This window comes from Ambystoma mexicanum, chromosome 12 (assembly GCF_040938575.1).
Source record: "Ambystoma mexicanum isolate Mex_15411 chromosome 12, UKY_AmexF1_1, whole genome shotgun sequence".
Lineage (NCBI taxonomy): Eukaryota > Metazoa > Chordata > Amphibia > Caudata > Ambystomatidae > Ambystoma > Ambystoma mexicanum.
The window spans coordinates 1,178,765,263-1,178,783,720 of NC_090936.1; the positions used below are offsets into that span (position 1 = coordinate 1,178,765,263).

Here is an 18,458-nt window from a genome sequence, read left to right on the forward strand (position 1 = left end):
GTGCGGGGCATCTCGATGTCGATAGTTCAGGACCGCAAAAGAGATTGTGAGGAACTGTGGCCCAGCAAGGGCGTCGAGGAGTCCGGTGTGTCTACGGTCTTTGGGTGGCGGGAAATCCACCAGCGGATGCTCCTCGGCGTGTCGATGGCCTGGCCTTCTCTGGCGGGATAAGACAGGCGGCGGTGCGGACGAGCATGTCTGTGAATCAAAAGTCTTTGGTAAAGGAGCGTTGCGGCTCTGGTCGTCGGTGGCACAGTGTCAAGCGGTCCCCTCTTGGGCAACATGGCTTCGACGGGCCTCCAGCGGTTATGCAAACCTGCGAACCCTGTTTGACGATGGTGGACAGAATGTCCGGAGTTTATCTTTGTTCTCCTCTGCGGTCCCCGTCTCCGGTTAGGCGAAGGTTAGTGGTGCTCGATGGTCCCTCGGAGCCAGGAAGAGGGCGCCTAACCAGGTCCTCTCTTGGATCAGTCTTGATGGCTTTCGGACTTCGGCGAAGGGAGACAAGTCAACCTTCTTCTTCAGGCTCGGCTTTGAGATTCAGCTTCAGTTTCAATGTTAGAAATCGTTCAGAAGCTGAAGTTGAAACTAACGGTGAGAGGCCCCCAGATATACTAGTTGATCTCTCATTCATTCTGCTGGGTCACACTCAGGCAACCAATCACTCAGAAGGTCATTCAGCAGTTAGTCAGCCAATCAGGCATAAAGTGCATTGAGGCCATGCTCCTCCCTCCCAGATGCTCACAACAAGGAATGCGTATTGGGAAAAGTACGCAGCCATTCAACACTACACACTGCATTCATACCAGTTTCGGGCAGGGCTATCTCAGTCATTGTGTCAAACACCAGAAACCAGACATCCACAACAAGAAGTGCATATTGGTCACACACTCCATTCACCCAGGTCCCACCCACAGGGTGTACCCACAACATACAATCACTGGGAAGGCTCCTGCCAGTCTGGCATGGACTTCACAACAGCATCATATATGGAACTTCCACTCATCAGCCAGTCAGGGGGAAGGGACAGAGCCAGTGCTTCCCAGGACTTTGGGAAAACAAGGTAACATGCAATGGAAAGCAAGAGGCCACATGGGCCATCTTGTTTCCTATCCGGAATCAACTGATTCCAATGGCAGGGCCTGGGTATCCCAAAATGGAGGATACTCGGAGCACCTGTCAAATTCAGCCCGGAGCTGCCACCTGCCCATACCCTGCTCTGTGGGCCACACACAGGTACCCAAAAACATACACTAGGGGCACAGGGTTGTACCCTCACCCATGGGTGCCATAAGGGTATCCCATGGGTCTGTACACCAAACCAAAAACAGAAATAGCTGCACTGCCAGGAGTCCCACATGGACACCTGGGCAGACAACAATACAGAACACAAATGAAAAAATAACTACAGGACAAGGACAGGGAGGCCCTGTCCCTCCAATGCATTTCCAGCATCACATCGTCGAGCTATGATTCGAGCATGTTTGACACTGAGTGAACTCTCGGGATCCTTCGATGCTGCCTTTGGTATTGATTGTTCTTTGAACCTCTGTTGCCTGTTCAACTCCAACTATGTTTTCCATTGCATCACGCTCACTGAAGCGCATTGTTACCTCGGCTCGAACCAACAAAGCATCTCTGTTTTGCATTGCTCGAGTCTCCATCGAAGCACCAGCCTCAACATCACCGCTCTTGTCGATCAGCCCGACCCTGTTGCCTCCTGAACAGCTGCCTCCAATCCCCACATAGAATCGACTTGCCTGCACATCTCTGCCCAAGCTCGACTGCCATTGATCCTTGAACCATGAACTGAAACTTGTGACAGCCTGATCCGCACAGCTCGAGTAAACAATATGAGACCGCTGCTGCCCTCCGTTAGACCTGACTCCAGCTTGCAGCTGGACCACCGTGACTGTTGCATCTTTGAACCTGGAGAGAACCTGTGATCGACACTGAGAAGCCTGGTCCAGACTCTGTCAAACCACCATGATCATTGCAAAGGTATTAGTGACTGGTATCTGCCCCCTGGTCCATCTTTGGGCCCTACAGACTGGAAAGGTCATTTTAATCCCTTTTGCAACATCAAGAATGAGTGCTGTATCTATTGTATCTTTGCATATTCTGCGCCTTTTCTACAAGTTGGTTTTTATTGTACATGGTATGTTTGATTAAAGCATATAGTTTTATAGAAACTTGATTGGACATTCCTTTATTTTGGACTGTTATAATTTGCTGGTTGGGTTGCTAATGAACCACATTTGCAGCTCTCTTGAGAGTATAGCCATCCCTCAGCCCACTTTACCACAAAGGGTGAAGCAGGTATATCTCTTGGTTCAGTGTATTGGCTCCTGGTTTGTGGAAGTGTGAGGGCTGAGTGGGTGCGTTAGCCTCCTCTACTCCTTGTATTCCTGCAGGGCAAGAGTCAAATTTGTCACATTGGTAGCAGCGGTTGGGATTTGGAACAGACTGTGGATACAGCCTAGTCAGCCAAAATAAGAATGTACATTTGATGTTGGTTTCACTGCCAAGGCATATTTAAATTGACATGAGCTTTGCAGCTACCTTGTCAGTAGGTGAACTACGGGAGCCCTGTCATTTGGGTGCTCTCCTGCAGCAACAATATTAAGAAAGCTGAACTGTTAAAAGCCTCCAGGCTTTTGTGGAACAAGAGGTGTTGAGGATTCCCAGGACCAGTAGCAATACTGAGCTTCCACTCAAGTTCCCATTTTTTCACTAAAAACACAAAGACTGTAGAGCTCCTAAACAAATCAATGGGACTTGGACAATATGAATAAACCCTTAAAATGTCTATTTTAACGCCTTTTGTTGACCGTTGCTCAATTTGTGAAGTCATTGACATAGTTAATATTACCCCTTTGGCGAAGAAGGCCGGCTTGGATCCTAAGGATGCAAAAAACCTCAGGTCTATCACCAATTCCAATTTTTTTTATTGAACATTTTGGACAAGGTTGCCACTAACCAACTACAGGCTCACTTTGAATCTTCCTCCGTTTTTCATTGCAAACAATCCGGTTTTAGATCCGATCATAGCACAGAGACCGCTCTGATAGATCTACAAACTAGATCTACAAACTAACATGCTTGAGATGGTGGACCAGGGGGAAAATAGGTCTCCTGGTCCTCCTTGATTTATGTGCAGCTTTTGATCTGCTGGATCACTACTGCTTGATCTCCACTCTTATCTGATCTGGGGAACTACGCCCCCCAATCTAACAGTTGGATCAAATCTTTTCTCTCCGATAGAAAATCTTCTGTATGTTGGGGAGAATGCCTCTTCCAAACTAGCTCCCATTGCCTATGGTGTTCCACAGGGTGCTTGCATCTCACCTGTGCTTTTCAAGCTATATGTTAGACCCTGCTGCATCCTACTCGAGTCCCTAGAGATCTTTTACAAACTATGCAGATGACGGCCAACTGAAACACTTGAGTATGTAGCTCTCTGGCCAGCCTCTCTTGGCCCTCTTCCTGCTCTCACCTGTAAGGCTAAAAACCTCGGGGTAATCTTCGACTCTACTCTCTCCTTCTCTCCTCACATCTCTGACGTCTCTAAGAAGTCACACTACCAGCTGCACCTCCTGAGAGGCATTCTTCCTTTCCTCTCCTTCCCCCAGAAGCTCACTGTCTCCAGAGCTCTGGTTCTTGCTAGGCTGGACTATTGCAACAGCCTCTTTCTAAATCTGCCTGCCTCTACTCTGCGCCCTCTGCAACTTATCCAGAACAGGACTGCAAGACTTGTACTTGGCCTCAAGCCCAGGGATCGTATCTCTCCAGGACTGAAATCTCTGCAAAGGCTCCCAGTGGCTGCAAGGATTAAGTTCAAAACCCTCTGCATCGTCCACAAGGCCTTCTGGGGCTTGGGACCTCAATACCTTCAGCTCTCTTCCTAAATGCCTTCCTTCTCAAGCTCTTTGCTCATCCGCCTCCAACTCCCTCAGGGTCAGTCGCTTCTCCAAGCAACGAGTTGGTGGTAGATCTCTTTCTTCGGCTGGTGCCTCCCTCTGGAACAGCCTCTCGACCTCCCTTAAACTTGAGGAGAACCATCTCCGGTTCCGGAAGCACCTCAAAACCTTTCTCTTTGCTTCTGCTTTTTCTCCTCCTCTCCTCTGCTGACCCCCTAACTGGAACTAGAACTGCACTCACTACCTTGACACGCTCTGATCTCGGCACCACCTGCACTGCCCACCTGGCAACCCCCGCACTTGGGGACTGTTTCTGTATCCCTACAGTCCCACTCCCAGCCCTTGACACCGGTTGTCTGCACTTATCCATGCACTTGCCATATGCTGGCTGCTACTTATTGTTATTATCTTTGCCATGTACTGCACTGTCCATGCCCCTGTCCCACGCAGTTGCGCGATCTGAATGATACCTGCGTAGTAGGATCATTGTCCGTCCTCCCTTAGTTCCCCTCCCTTGCCTCGTCGTGCCTTGAAACACTTGTGTATAGGCGCGTTATAAATGCCATATCATATCATATATGAGCACGATATGAATAAAATATCAATTCAGTTCAATCTTGAAAATCAGTGCAGATCATAGCATCGATTCATTAAATCTGAATACAATGTATTGGGGTCATAGAGCGTTGGATGACAGCGAATCGGCTTTGCCTGAACGGAGCAAAAACCAAACTCTTGCTTTTTGGCAGCTCCCTGGCAAGATCTCAACTAGGGAATGAATACACATGTTTCAGAATAAAGGACTGTTCCATTCCAGTAGTGGGTAAAGTAAAGACCTTAGGGTTATTCTTTGATTCCTCCCTCAGTGCGGGGATTCAGACAAACTATGTATCTAAGAATTGCAACAACTACCTTTAAACTTCTGAGGAACATTAAGCATTTTATTTCTGAAACTAATTGTGCTTCAATTGCTTGAGCTATTGTTCTCTCGCACCTCGACTACAGCAACGATTTACTGGTGGGGGCTGGTAAAAAATACAAGAAACAACTGTAGATTCTCTGGAATTACCCTGTGCACGTGGTTAAAGGTATACCTAGACGCGAGCACGTCTCATCTGGTGGACAATCGCTACACTGGCTTCACATCTCAGCCCAGATCCATTTCAAGATAGCTTCCTTGGTACACAAATGCCTGTTGGGTAGGGCACCGGCATACCTTAGAATGCGTATCTCATTTTATGAACCTACTTGTGCCATCCGTTCTGCCAATCTTGGACTAATTAAGACCACTTAACTCTGGCCAGCCTCCCTTGGCCCCCTTCCTGCCCCTACCTGCAAGGCTAAAAACCTCGGGGTCATCTTCGACTCCACACTCTCCTTCTCTCCTCATATATCTGACGTCTCTAAGAAGTCACACTACCAGCTGCACCTCCTCAGAGGTATTCTTCCCTTCCTCTCCTTCCCCCAGAAGCTCACTGTCTCCCGAGCCCTGGTTCTCTCAAGGCTGGACTACTGCAACAGCCTCTATCTTAATCTGCCTGCCTCCACTCTCCGCCCTCTGCAACTTATCCAGAACAGAACTGCGAGACTTGTCCTTGGCCTCAAGCCCAGGGACCGTATCTCTCCAGGACTGAAATCTCTTCACTGGCTCCCAGTGGCTGCGAGGATTAAGTTCAAAACCCTCTGCATTGTCCACAAGGCCTTCTGGGGCATGGGGCCTAAATACCTTCAACTCTCTCTTCCTAAATATCTTCCTTCACGAGCCCTTCGCTCATCCGTCTCCAACTCCCTCATGGTCAGCCGCTTCTCTAAGCAACGAGCTGGGGGTAGATCTCTCTCCGCAGCAGGGGCCTCCCTCTGGAACAGCCTTCCTGCCTCCCTGAAACTTGAGGAGAACCATCTCCGGTTCCGGAAGCACCTCAAAACCTTCCTCTTCGCTTCTGCCTTCTCTCTCCCTCTCCCCTGCTAAACCTGCTTAACTCCCCACTGAATTCTGCACTAAACTTGCATCTCGGCCACTCTCAGCGACCTCGGTCCAGGACCCAGCCACTCTCCACTTGCACTGCCTCCCTGGCTCCCCCTGCACTGTGGGACTGTCACTGTATCCCTACAGGCCCCTTCCCTGCACTTCCCAGCACTTGCTCTGCACTTACCTCGCACTTGCCACCAGCTGGCCCTTTTTATATATTATTTATTATTTAATATTTATTACACTACTTACCTTGTACTGCACTTTCCCCCCCACCTCCTCCCCCTGCACTTTCTCCTTTTCCCCCTACCTCTGCACTTGCGCGATCTGAATGACACTTGGCCTAGTAGGATCGTTTGTCTGTCTTCCCCTTGTTTTCCCTCCCTCCCTGCCTCGTCGCGCCTTGAAACACCTGTGTATAGGCGCGTTACAAATACCATATCATATCATATATCATATCACTAAGTATAAAAGCACCTGGAGCCTAGGAAGCACCTTTCCGGTACTGGCTGCACAGGTTTGGAACTCACTGCCAAGTATCCTAAGCCATAAACGCCTAGCCTTAAAAACCAGATTGTTCAACTAGCTGAAAACAAGTCCTTTTTTTAGGATTCTGGTTCCCTGTCACTATCCTTGTGTTCTTTTTCTACCTAGGCCTCTGCTGAATTTTTCCTGTCAGATATGTATGTAGTCTCGCAGGTCAATGGCGCATTATAAATAAATAAATAAATAAAAAATGTACGAAACCATTCTTTATTTCAGGACTTTGACATTCCCATAAAAGATGCAATAAAACTTTACACCGTAAAAAGAAAACGATAATTAAGTGGGCATTATGGACTATTATGAGCATAGAAGACAGACTTAATGCCCCAATCAAAGTGACGGTGCACAAGAAGGGCAAAAAAACGTTTTCTGAATGCTCTTACTGGTAACTTTAATTAGTCCTACTCTTCGATGTCCCAGTAGTAATACGTGAGATGCCCCACCTCCCACCAGGAACCCCTTTTTAAAATGTCCATTCTTCTTTTTGGTCCTGTCTCCCGCTCACTGTGCATAACCGCCCACCTCCCCTGAATTCCAGTTAATACCGACTACCCTGCAAGGCCAATTCATCAGCAGGGGAGACGAGAAAGCCATACTGGGACGATGAAGAGTAGGACTAGGAGTATGAAGATTACCGGTAAGTAATCTGAGCATTACTTCCACATCCCCCTTCCTTGTCCCACTACTAATACTTGAGGAATGCCAACTCTGTAGAGAGACTGGGCCCAGAACAAAACCTCAGACCAGGTGGAGATATGCAACCCGACCAACACACATTTTTCTAAGCACACAGCTCAAAATCCTGTGTCCTCAACTCATTGGTCACAGAAGTGTAACACTCAAATGCCCAGTACCAAAAGCTCCCGCCTCCTGACAGTGGAGAGTACGACGATGGTGCCTAATGAATGTGCTTGGGTCAGACCAGCAAATATCCTGGATAGCAACACCTTCTCCCTCTGTCTTGAACACCAGCCGGGAGGGGAACCCTCCCACCAGTAGGCCAGGGAGATTGTGTCGCCTAGCCCCCGACTGATTGTGGGCACAGTAGCCTTCTTCCCCAGAGACGGACCCCCAAAGGTGAAAAACAGGCTTGGGGAGGAACGAAAGACCCTGCTTCTTTCCAGATACACAAGGACAGCCTTTCTGTCATCCAGAAATGCCCTGTGCTCCTCCTCTGGGGAGGAGTGGGCAGGGAAGAAGGAAGGAAGGACCATCTCCTGGGAAATGTGACATTTAGACACTACCTTGGGGAGAAGAAAGGGATGACACCGGAGGGACAGGGCGTCAGGGGAGACCATTAGGTATGGAGCCCCACAGGAGAGGGCACCGACATCCCCTGGCTGCCAAGGTGATGGCTACCAAGTAGACAGTCTTAAGCCTCAAGAACCAGCATGCCATCCATAATCCAGAGAGGACCGTGCGAACCACAGAACCTAGACTAGCCACAACCTCTGCAGAAGACCGGCCGACTAGGCAGGCAAGGAAAATGCTCACTGCCATGGAGGCCGGAAGAGACAGCCCCTAGCAAAGGGCGGAGAAGGCACAGCAAACAGCCCAAGGAGTAGACCAGATCCAGGGGCAGCCCCATCACAGGGAAATGGCAGCAACGCACAAAGGAAGGTACTGCGCCACTGCCCTGGACCATGAAAGCCGAGATACTCAGTCCCGCACCTGGGGCAGCACTGCACAACCACTCTGGCAAGGCATGACCCCTGGCTGCAAAGGCTGCATCCGAAGAAGGGGAATCCAAAGAAGGACGACCTACCAGCCTGTCACCTACCCTTCTCCCAACAAGTAGCCTGCACCAACTACACCGGAAAGCCGTTGTGGTCATGCAGGCTCCACAATCCAGCAGTTGGAGAAGCAGACAATAGAGACAACCCCAAAATACCACTGGGCCGTAGAAGACACCTCAGGCAACCTAGGTGAGGAGACAAGCCGGGGAAGGCAGTCCACACATGGGGGCCTGGCCAGTCACACCCAAAAAGATGGGCCACACCTGCCGCATCCGACTAGGCCACCAGCCAACGGGAGCAGGAGCAGCAGGGTGTCAATGGCATGGGAGCCGGCCGGAGCCAACCCCGTCCACCAACACCTGACCCCGGATGGGGAAACCACCACAAGCAACACCAACCCGGCATGGCATAGCAACCAGAGGGGCCGTGCCACGTCGGCACCGGAACGATCCAAGAGGCAGCCTCACCTTGCCAGGAACATCATTTAGCAGCAGCCTAACAACCGCCCCAGACGAGGGGTGCAGCTAAACTACGCAATAACACCCCATCCAGGCAAGACTCCCAGCCACGGCAGCTGTGGAGTGAGATCCCGATGAGGTCGGAGCTGAAGAAACAGAAGAGCACAACCGCACCACCAGGGCCTTGGAAGAGGCCGATGACCCCAAAAAGGCTGCTGGGCCGCTGTATACACCCAACACCCAAGCAAAGAAGAACAGGAGACTAGCTGCAGAAAAACAGAACCCACACCGCCACTACCGTGCGCAACCAAGCATTGCAGAGCAAGGAACAGGCAACACAGACAAAGGCACAATCGCCAACCCCCTGCACCTCACAAAGAGCAGTAGATAAGTATGGTGGTTTTTCAGTAATACCTACTATCAAAGTGTATGATCATCCATAGAATTACGCATGGCGCAGAGACAAGGGATACAATGTTGGACTGGAAAATGTTTGAAGTTGTGGTATGGAAGAGGGCGCTCTCCCTACCCTGCCGTACCCCTTTCCCAGCAGTCTCATCTTTTGGATCTAACAACACTGAAGGCATGTGTTGGCTGGCGTAGGGTGCAACTTCTAAGACCTATTATTTGCCCCCCGTTTAATACATTCTTTGATAAATTCAACACTCATGTAAGGTTTTGAACGAATGGATCGACATAGCAGTGGGTATTTTGTCTAAAGATTCCCTAACTATGGAGGACTTAATCTATACTCCTAAAAGGGTCAAAATGTGCCTGTTTGAAAATGATTGGAATTTGATTAGACCTCAATTAATGGCCTATAAAATGTCAGACCATTTTACCAAGGACATAAAACCTTTTAGAAGTCTTCAATTCTTCTTAAACAAAATACTACGGCAAGAGGATTAAAGAATTACTTATTCAAGTGAAACTTAATTTACTACCAGTGCAGGAGGTTGTCACAGCTGCCAGTTGGTCGCTGTAGCATCGATGGTGTCGAGGTAGGCAAATGACCCATAACACTGTTATATCTCCGAGAGCAACGTGTGTGCCATCACGTTCCGCTGCAAGCAGTCCGGTTTATTTCAAATATAGCTGCTCACGTTGCAACTTTCCATCATTAGCCGACAAGCCACGGCACTCCTTGCGTTGCAACCCTTTTCGTTCTGACTTTGGGTAGGACGCTTGTTTGTCCTTCTGTTTGTTGGCCTCGCTCTTTGCCTCTTGTCCTCCTCCTCCTTTATGACCGCTCCATCCATTCCTTCATTTCTTTCGCCCATGGATCCATTGCCTTCTGAATTCTCACTGGCCGTTCTCCTCTGGCATTCTATTCTCAGTGCTCTCGTTCTTCAATTCCTCTTGTCCTCTTGTGCTATTCTTTGTGGCGCCACTTCCAACTCTCATTATTGGCATTCATTGTGGAATCAACTCCATTTTACTTCATTGGCTCTCATCACTCCTGCTGCAAGAGTGTCAACTTCGTTGTCACCCATACACTTGGATAGGGTTTTTATGCCTTTGGGCTTTTCCCTTCTGTTTTTTGGACAAATCTGTCCTGTCCGCTGCTCTGTCCCCCATGTTGCCATCTATAGAAGGCCATAGTGCGGCGTACCAGGATAGGACCTTCCTCCATGAAGAGCGACTTTGTGATAAAACAAGGACAAAGAAAGAAAAATCTAGAACTCCTCGAAAAGGATCCGGCTTATCAGACTCAGGTGAGAGAACCCCTAGGCGCTTTCCAAAATGTTCCAAAGAATTAACTTAAGTGTCGATTTTGTTCTGTATCTAGGGAGATGTTAAACACTTGGTGATTGAATGTATACAACTTTCAAGCCTACATCGGCTCTATTTTGAAAAGTTTATGTTGCACAGCATACATTGACATGGGGAAAAACTATGGTGGCATTTGTTAATTGCACCAAATGATCATCTAGCAATTTCAGCAATGCACTTTATTGATTATATTTTTACTGTGAATATGTAATGATTGTTTTTCAGAACGATTTTAGTATTTATATCTGCCTTTCAGTATGGCAAGGGGAACTATGTAGTTGATTTGTGATTCAATTCTTAGAATACAGGGAGTAGCGAATGCAGTAACCGCTAAATCATTTACCGCAGATGACTGCGAATAGATAACCCAGTCTCTAGGACCTATTACATTCTGCATCAGGAAATCGCACAAGTAAAGAACTAAATCCTGCAGGGGTGTTCTAGCAGACCTTATGCTGAGCAGGAAACGGAGAACGCTATTACGGGCAGCTGTGGTATTGCCCCCTTTTTTCCACTCACCTTATTCGTCTTGCAGCAGGATGCTGGTATGATACTGTTGAAGTGCACTTGTCTGTATGAAAATACTGCCTTGGCACACTTGCTGGGATCATCTCCAATAAATATTTATATTTCAGCAATGGGGAAACCTGTTCAGGCCACTGTCAAGATGTCGCATATGATGTCACAGATTTTTTGCTTTTTCGAGTCACCTGGTGGACATTCACATATGACCAAAAGCAACCTCTGAAGTTTTCTTTAGAGCCCTGCTATGGCACTGCAAAAGGATCCTTGCTTGGCTTTCAGAGCACCTGTGGCAATCCTGAGGGGCAGAAACCAATCCCACAAGGATTTGCCCCCTCCTTCCCCTCCTTAACGCCATGTTTTGTGCATCTCTGATTTCAACCTGGAGCCTTGCACATGATACTAGATGCCTAAAACTGGGATGCTCGGGTGCAAAGTGGTTCACAAAAATGTGGTCAGTCATCTCATAGATGCTCTAGGCGTCTACAGATTTCTTCAATTGTTTGTATGAAGGATAAAGAAGCGGGTGGAATTTCCTCCCTGATATGCTCAAATGAAAATCTTTCTGAATTGGGCCCTATACACTGTTATATTTATTCCAGGCTAATGTCCTGCTTTACTGCAGTTGGTAAGCTTTATTGCTACATACAGAAAACTACATCTTGCAACCTTTTCATCTCCATACAGAGGCATGTGGAGGGGAATAGCTTTAGCTGCATAGTTTGCGCATTTCAAATTGGTACACCAAAGCGCTCCACCATTGCTGGCTGATCATCATAGATGTGATTGCGATGCATTGGGGGAACAGTCTTTGGTTTCTGTGGGGAGACTGGGAGGATTAAAATGAGGGACATTTAAATACAAATCTGTTTGCATGATTGTATTATGGAAGAACTTGTCTTGTGTTTACAAGTGCTAAGATGCTGCCTTCGTGGTGAACTTTACTCCCTTCAAATTCTAAAATAAATAAGTAAATCAACTGGGTTTATAAGAGATCAGAGCAGGGCATTCATCTTTTGGATTTTTGACAGCCAAGTGAGTTTGAAAACATTTTATTGGAAAATTGCCTTTCGATATTTTTGGAAAGTCTGTGTTGCTATATTGACAATGTTGCATTAAATGGATGGCGCTGTGTTTGTGATATAATAACTGTGCATATTGTGAGAATGGAAGATTGCCTTTGTTATGTGGGCTCCCTCTGGAGGCCATCAAAGGCTCTCTGTAGAAGGCAACACATAGCTGAAAATCAGCTTGTATAATGTATGGTAAAACAGTCTGTTCTTTGTTCTGTTTTAGAGATGGGTGTATCAAGGCAATCGGCCCCAGAAGTGCCATCCAAACTCAGTTTTCAAAATCCTCATTTGACCGGGTAATCGATTGTTCCGGGAAGTGTGTGCTACCTGGTAAGTAGAATGTAAACACATGTGAAAGAGAATAAAAGCCGTAATTTATCAGAATAAGTAATCCCAATACAAAATGAACCCAAACATTTGCAGGCTCATTTTCTGTAAGAGTTCATTTAGGAAAGTGGCTTTTTCTCACTGATATGTTTCTACTGATGGCATGGTGTAAAATTTGCCTTTTTTGGCGTCGTAATATGACTTCTTTGAGTTCATACTCTTTTAGAGCCATTCTTTAAATACATCTTACATTTTCACATTAAGCATACCAGTGTAATAAAAATGCAAGTTCAGCGTCGTGAAGAGGTGTGAACTTACCAGCTGTGGGAGTGGCTGGAAAATGCTCTAAAATAAGTGTCTCACATTTAAAGAAATATAAATAATAATGATGGGTCACGGGCAAGTATAACAAGGTTTATCTTTAGGCAGAGGCATGGTAAATGGGCCTCAAAGTATGCCTTTGTAAAGCGTGTGCTTGTTTTATTAATTTACTTAGAAGCCACAGCGGCTGGGGGCTGTTACGCTCATCTGGTCTCTGCGGAGGCCTTGGGGCGCGGTCGCAGCCCTCCCAGGGATGAAACTCCTCTTGTCTGTTCCTCCCTCTGCGTCTGTTTGGGGAACTGCAGGGATGAGCAGTGCGGTTCCTGCTTGTGAATATAAGGGGGGTCGTATGAGTATGTAGCCTATGGCCCCTGACCCCTTCTCCAGACCTCTTCTTCCTGGATGCTTCCTTGGGGTTGCACTACTCTTGAGGATCACCTGCTGAATGATGATGATGAGCTCTCTGTCCTGCTGCTTCTTGCAGCAGCGCTTGTTGAAGGGAACCGGGTCCAGGCCAGCTACGACTAGTCCACTTCTTTTATGGGTAAGTGTTTCCCTTGTTTCCACTTGGCCGCTTGTCTTCCGACTGTTGTAATTGTATTTGTAAAGTTTGTTCTCTTTCCTTTGTATGCAGTGTCTCTTTTCTCTGCTCTCTCCCCTAGCTACCGCGGTGCCAGCGGTAGCTGTGGTAGAAGAAGCAGAGCCGGCGGTACGGAGGAGCGGGGCTGAGATGGTCCGACAGCTGGTAAGTAGCCTTTTATGGTGCTTTAGGGTGCGTGTTGGGTTTCAAATGCGGAGCAACCCTGGGTTGGGTATTTTCGGGAGTTCTAACCTTGTCTTGTCTTCTTTTCTCGTTTCAGGACTTTGGCTTTGTGGGACAGAGAACGCAGGTGCTGCTGCGTCGATTCGGGGATCTGCCAAGAAGATCGAGCCTTGCCGTGAGATGCGAGCCAGGGTCCAGTAAAGGATGCGGTTGTTGCAGGATCACGAGGTAAGTAGCTGATCCAGGCGGCGGTGAGCGTCACGTTGCACGGAGGTGCAAAGTAACGTGAAGCATTTGCTTGAGGGATTGGTGGGTTTATATAGTCTTGTTCGCGGCCACGCCCAGTAGCTCTGGCCTGCCTGCTGCCACACCCATTGAGTCAGCACCCGAAGACCAGGCCTAGGGAGCCACACCTAATGAGTCAGCACATGGGGATGTTCTCTGGAATAAAGGCTTCCAGCACCTGGAAAGTTCTTGTAAAATAAAAGCACTCCAGCACTGAAGTAAAATAAAAGCACTCCTGCACTGAAATAAAGTGTTCCTGCTCACATCTCTATATGAGCCAGGCGCCAGGACTGAGTCCAGTCAGGGCCACTGTGTTTGAGTCTCAAAGGGACATAAGTGAGTCAAGTGACCTATTGCCCCCGTCACTAGATGATGTGGTTTTTGTGTTCTGGGGCCCGTCGCATGGTAAGGAGTAAAACAATGTTTGTTACTTTCTAGGTCATGAATCGGAGCTCACGGGTCCCGCTGAAAGGTAATGAATGCACAATAACTTTTATAATACAGCATATTTAATTTACAAAGCCTGATCTACTGGCGTTTTCAAAAAGCCCATGGCTTCTTCAAATTGCCCAACTAATATACTTCTGCCTGGGAAGAAGGTCGAAGAGTTCCTAATGTGTTACTTCGATACAGTAAATTGTTCTTGGTTCAAGGCTCTGACAATGTCATGGTAGAAGGCTTTCTCATGAGAACGAAGATCAGGTGATCGGGACAGATGAATAAAGTTCCGCTGGTCATCTGACATTTTTCAATGAATTGGCATTATGTGGAAATTGGGGGTTGGATTGTGACGTAAGATGGGTGAGCCAGGGTTAGTGTGGTAAGGTTTGTGTGATCCAATCGCAGAAAATAATGTATACCCTTTCATAGGGGTTTGATAAACAATCATCAGCTGCCTGTGGAGAGACTTTTTCATGTTACAAAATTACTAATGTTAATTAGTTTAGATGGTTATAAAAGCTTCTGGTTTATGGGCGTTACCTTGACAGCACCTTTTCATGCAGTTTTATTCCACATTCTGTTTGAATATTGCTGTCCCAGCTGTGTCATGACCCACAGAACGCGCCCCTTCTGGACTTCCTGGTCCTTGTCACGGCGGGGCTTGCATTCATTGTTTCTCCCAACAGGGCCGTATCACGTGAATCGCTTTGCACCAGCCTTCATGGCGGACGTAGTACGTTCCATAAATATGCCACGCCCCCGCGGCCCTGCGCGTCTCAATGCTATTGCGAAGTAGCGACCAGACGTGTGCTCCGTAGCTCCCGGTATTGTTTCCCTTGCTTCTTCCTCTCTAACCCAATTCTAGTCCACTCTAACCCAATTCTAGTCCCTTTCCTTCCTTTCCTGATTCCTGGACTCGTGTGCTAGTTGCGCGCCCTCTTTTCCTGGACCCCTGCATCCCGGTACTTGAACACACTCTGGAGTCGGAAGAGACTCGTGCAGCCTTATTCAAGACTCGAGCAGTACGCAAGAAGGCATCGATCAAGAAATCCAGCAAAGGTCGAACTCAGGTGAGAAGGGGGGAACTCCTTGACAGTTTGAGACGTCAACTGACCGAACTCGATATGGACATGAAAGCGGCCGTCCAGGAACTGATGCGTGGCATGCAAGAGCTATCAACCGAGGTGCAGAATCTAAAGGCGGAAAACGCTGCTCTCAAACTAGTTCTATCCCGCGATTCTGCCACAAAAGAAAGTGTATTGTTGGGTGGTATAGTGGACAAATATGATGGCTCACCAAAAACCCTTTGAGGATTCCTGGATTCATGTTTGGTTCACTTTACTTTTAAGCCCTACTACTTTTCAACTCCCAGGGCTAAAGTGGGCTTAATAATTTCCCACCTTTCAGGAAACGCCTTAACCTGGGCCACGGCCCTCGTTAATTCCGGCGACGTTCTTCTAGATGACTATGATGGCTTCATACAAGCCCTTAAGACGATGTTTGACCGTCCAGAACTGGTCTATAGTGCCCAGGAACGCCTGTTAGACATTCAGCAAGGATCCCAGGATATGCTCACCTATGTTACCCGATTCAAGCAGTTAGTCAAGGAAGCTGATTGGTCCCCGGAGGCGAGTTTTACCCTTTTCAGGAGAGGACTGAATGAGGAGATTAAGGATGAGTTGGCCAGAGTGGCTCGCCCAAACTAATTCCAGGCACTAATGGACCTTGCCATGCAAATAGATTTTCGTATCCAGGAAAGAAAGGCAGAGAAGAAGAAATCCAAAGCTAATCCAGGCTCAATCTCTGAACCAGAACCCATGCAGATAGGAGCCTTCCGTGGACCTATATCCCCGCAAGAAAGAATGTGAAGGATTCATACGGGCTTGTGCATGTATTGTGCCTCAGACAAACACCTTGTTAGGGAGTGTCCCGTGGCCCCTTCTCGGCGTTCGGGAAACGCAAGCTCCCGATCCTAGATGGAGCAGAGCTTTGGGAGAGAGATGTTTGCTCCACATCAATTCCATCCTTGAACTCTCCTGGGCAAAACAATTTGGTGATACTACAAGCCTTCCTGTCGCCCTCCAAGAATAAGAGTATCCCATTCTGGCCTTGGTGGACTGCAGAGCTATGGGAATTTTCATTGATCAAGACTGGGTTGTTAGTCATCATATTCCGTACGAGACACGAAGCACCATGCAGCCAGTGCAAGCAATTGACGGAAGACCCCTCTCTTCAGGACCCATAAGCCTGCAGACAAAAGAGATCCAACTTTCCATAAACCATCACCAAGAGCAGATTACATTCAACATCATTAAGTCAGCCCATTACCCCATGGTATTGGGTATGCCCTGGTTACAGAAGCACAATCCGTATATCAATTGGACAGGAGGATCACTATTCCTAGGCTCAGAGTTTTGTATGTCCCACTGTCTAATCCTGGATCCTTCCTTGACACCCCTTAAAGAACCACCAAGAGACCTGAAAACACCACTCATGGTTTCTAATATCATACAAGTCCCAGAGGCCTATCAGGGATATGCTGATGTATTTTCAACTGCCATAGTCCAGGCTTTACCCCCTCACAAACCCGAAGACTGTGCCATAGATACAGATCCCTCAGCAGTGATTCCTTTTGGCAGAATGTTCATTCTTTCCGAACCTGAGAAAAAGGCCCTCCGAGAATACCTGGATACCAACCTTGAAAACGGCACCATAAGACCCTCAAAATCTCCAGCAGGTGCTTCATTGTTCTTTGTTCCCAAGAAGGACACCAAGGAACTCAGACCTTGCCTCGACTATCGTGGCTTAAATCAATGCACCCTCAAAGATCGGTGCCCACTACCCCTGATCTCGGATATCCTGGAAGCTGTGAGAGGCGCCGTAGTATTCACGAAGTTGGATCTCCGGGGTGCCTATCGTGTGATCCGTGTCCGGGAAGGAGACGAATGGAAAACAGCCTTTAGAACACCCTTTGGTCACTATGAATATCTAGTCATGCCCTTTGGATTAGCTAATGCCCCCGCGGTTTTTCAATGTTTTATGGACAGGGTGTTTTCTGACATGTTATTCCTTTTTGTCATTGTCTATCTGAATGACATATTGATCTTTTCCAAGGATCCTCTAAAGCATGAAGAGCATGTAAAGGCAGTACTGCAACGACTCTGTGAACACAAACTTTTAGCCAAACCCGAAAAATGCTTGTTTCACGTTACTTCTGTTCACTACCTGGGATTCATCTTTAGCCCATAAGGAATTGGTATGGTCCCTTCAAAGGTAAAGGCCATACTGGCATGGCCTGCTCCCACCTCCGTGAAAGAAGTTCAATCCTTCCTGGGGCTTGCCAACTTCTACCGGAAGTTCATTTCTACCTTTTCCGAGATTGTCCAGCCGATTGTTGCTCTCTTGAAGAAAGACACTCCCTTTATCTGGTCTACACCGCAAGACAAGGCATTCCAACGATTGAAGACAGAGTTCACGCAAGCCCCCATCCTGGCCCAACCAGACATAAATCGCTCATTCCTGGTGGAAACGGATGCCTCTAACTACGCCATAGGAGCGGTCTTGAAACAGGAACTTGAGGATAAACTGGAACACCCCATTGCTTACCTCTCACGAACCCTGACTCCCAGTGAGACACACTATTCCGTCCTGGAAAAGGAACTGTTAGCCATCCGCCAGGCCTTCACTGAATGGCGACATCTGCTTCTGGGTGCTAGATATCCAGTTCAGGTCCGCACGGACCATCGGAATCTTCAAATTCTACAATCATTGGAGTGCAGGAACAGTCGTCAGGCGCGTTGGGCCTACTTCTTTGCCCAATACCAAATTCCAAATCACTCATGTTCCCGGATCACAAAACATGATTGCTGACGCCTTATCTCGATGTCCTGACTATGTAACTACTGAAGACAAGGCCTATCCTAAGATGTTTCCCCACACGATCTTTGTAGCTCAAGCAGTCAACCTTCTGGACGAAATTCGAGTACAAACCCAATCCTCTGACCTCTGGAAGGATATTTCAAGGAAGAATCCATGGAACCTAAGACTTAAGGAAGGATACTTATTCAAGGACAATGCACGGTCATTCCTACACAGAAATTACAACAAAGAATGATAAACCTCTGTCATGATACCCTTCACTACGGACATCGTGGCATAACCAACACCCCTCGTTTTATACAAAGACAGTTTTGGTGGCCTGGAATGAAGACCGACGTACTGCAGTACATCAAAGCTTGTGCTGTCTGCAGTCAAAACAAACATGATAACAATAGACCGGCGGGTCTTCTAATGCAACCGTCGCTGCCAACAAGGCCATGGGAAT

The 18,458-nt window shown here is 47.7% G+C and overlaps 1 protein-coding gene across 1 annotated transcript in view; it reads left to right on the top strand.

Annotated features, from left to right (window-relative positions):
* The window catches only part of AMDHD1 (amidohydrolase domain containing 1), a 426,527-nt gene that overhangs the window by 9,363 nt on the left and 398,706 nt on the right, over positions 1 to 18,458 (top strand). The window contains exon 2 of the mRNA XM_069629827.1: positions 12,221 to 12,327. Coding sequence (XP_069485928.1) covers positions 12,221 to 12,327 — 107 coding nt within the window. The remainder of the gene's footprint in view (positions 1 to 12,220; positions 12,328 to 18,458) is intronic.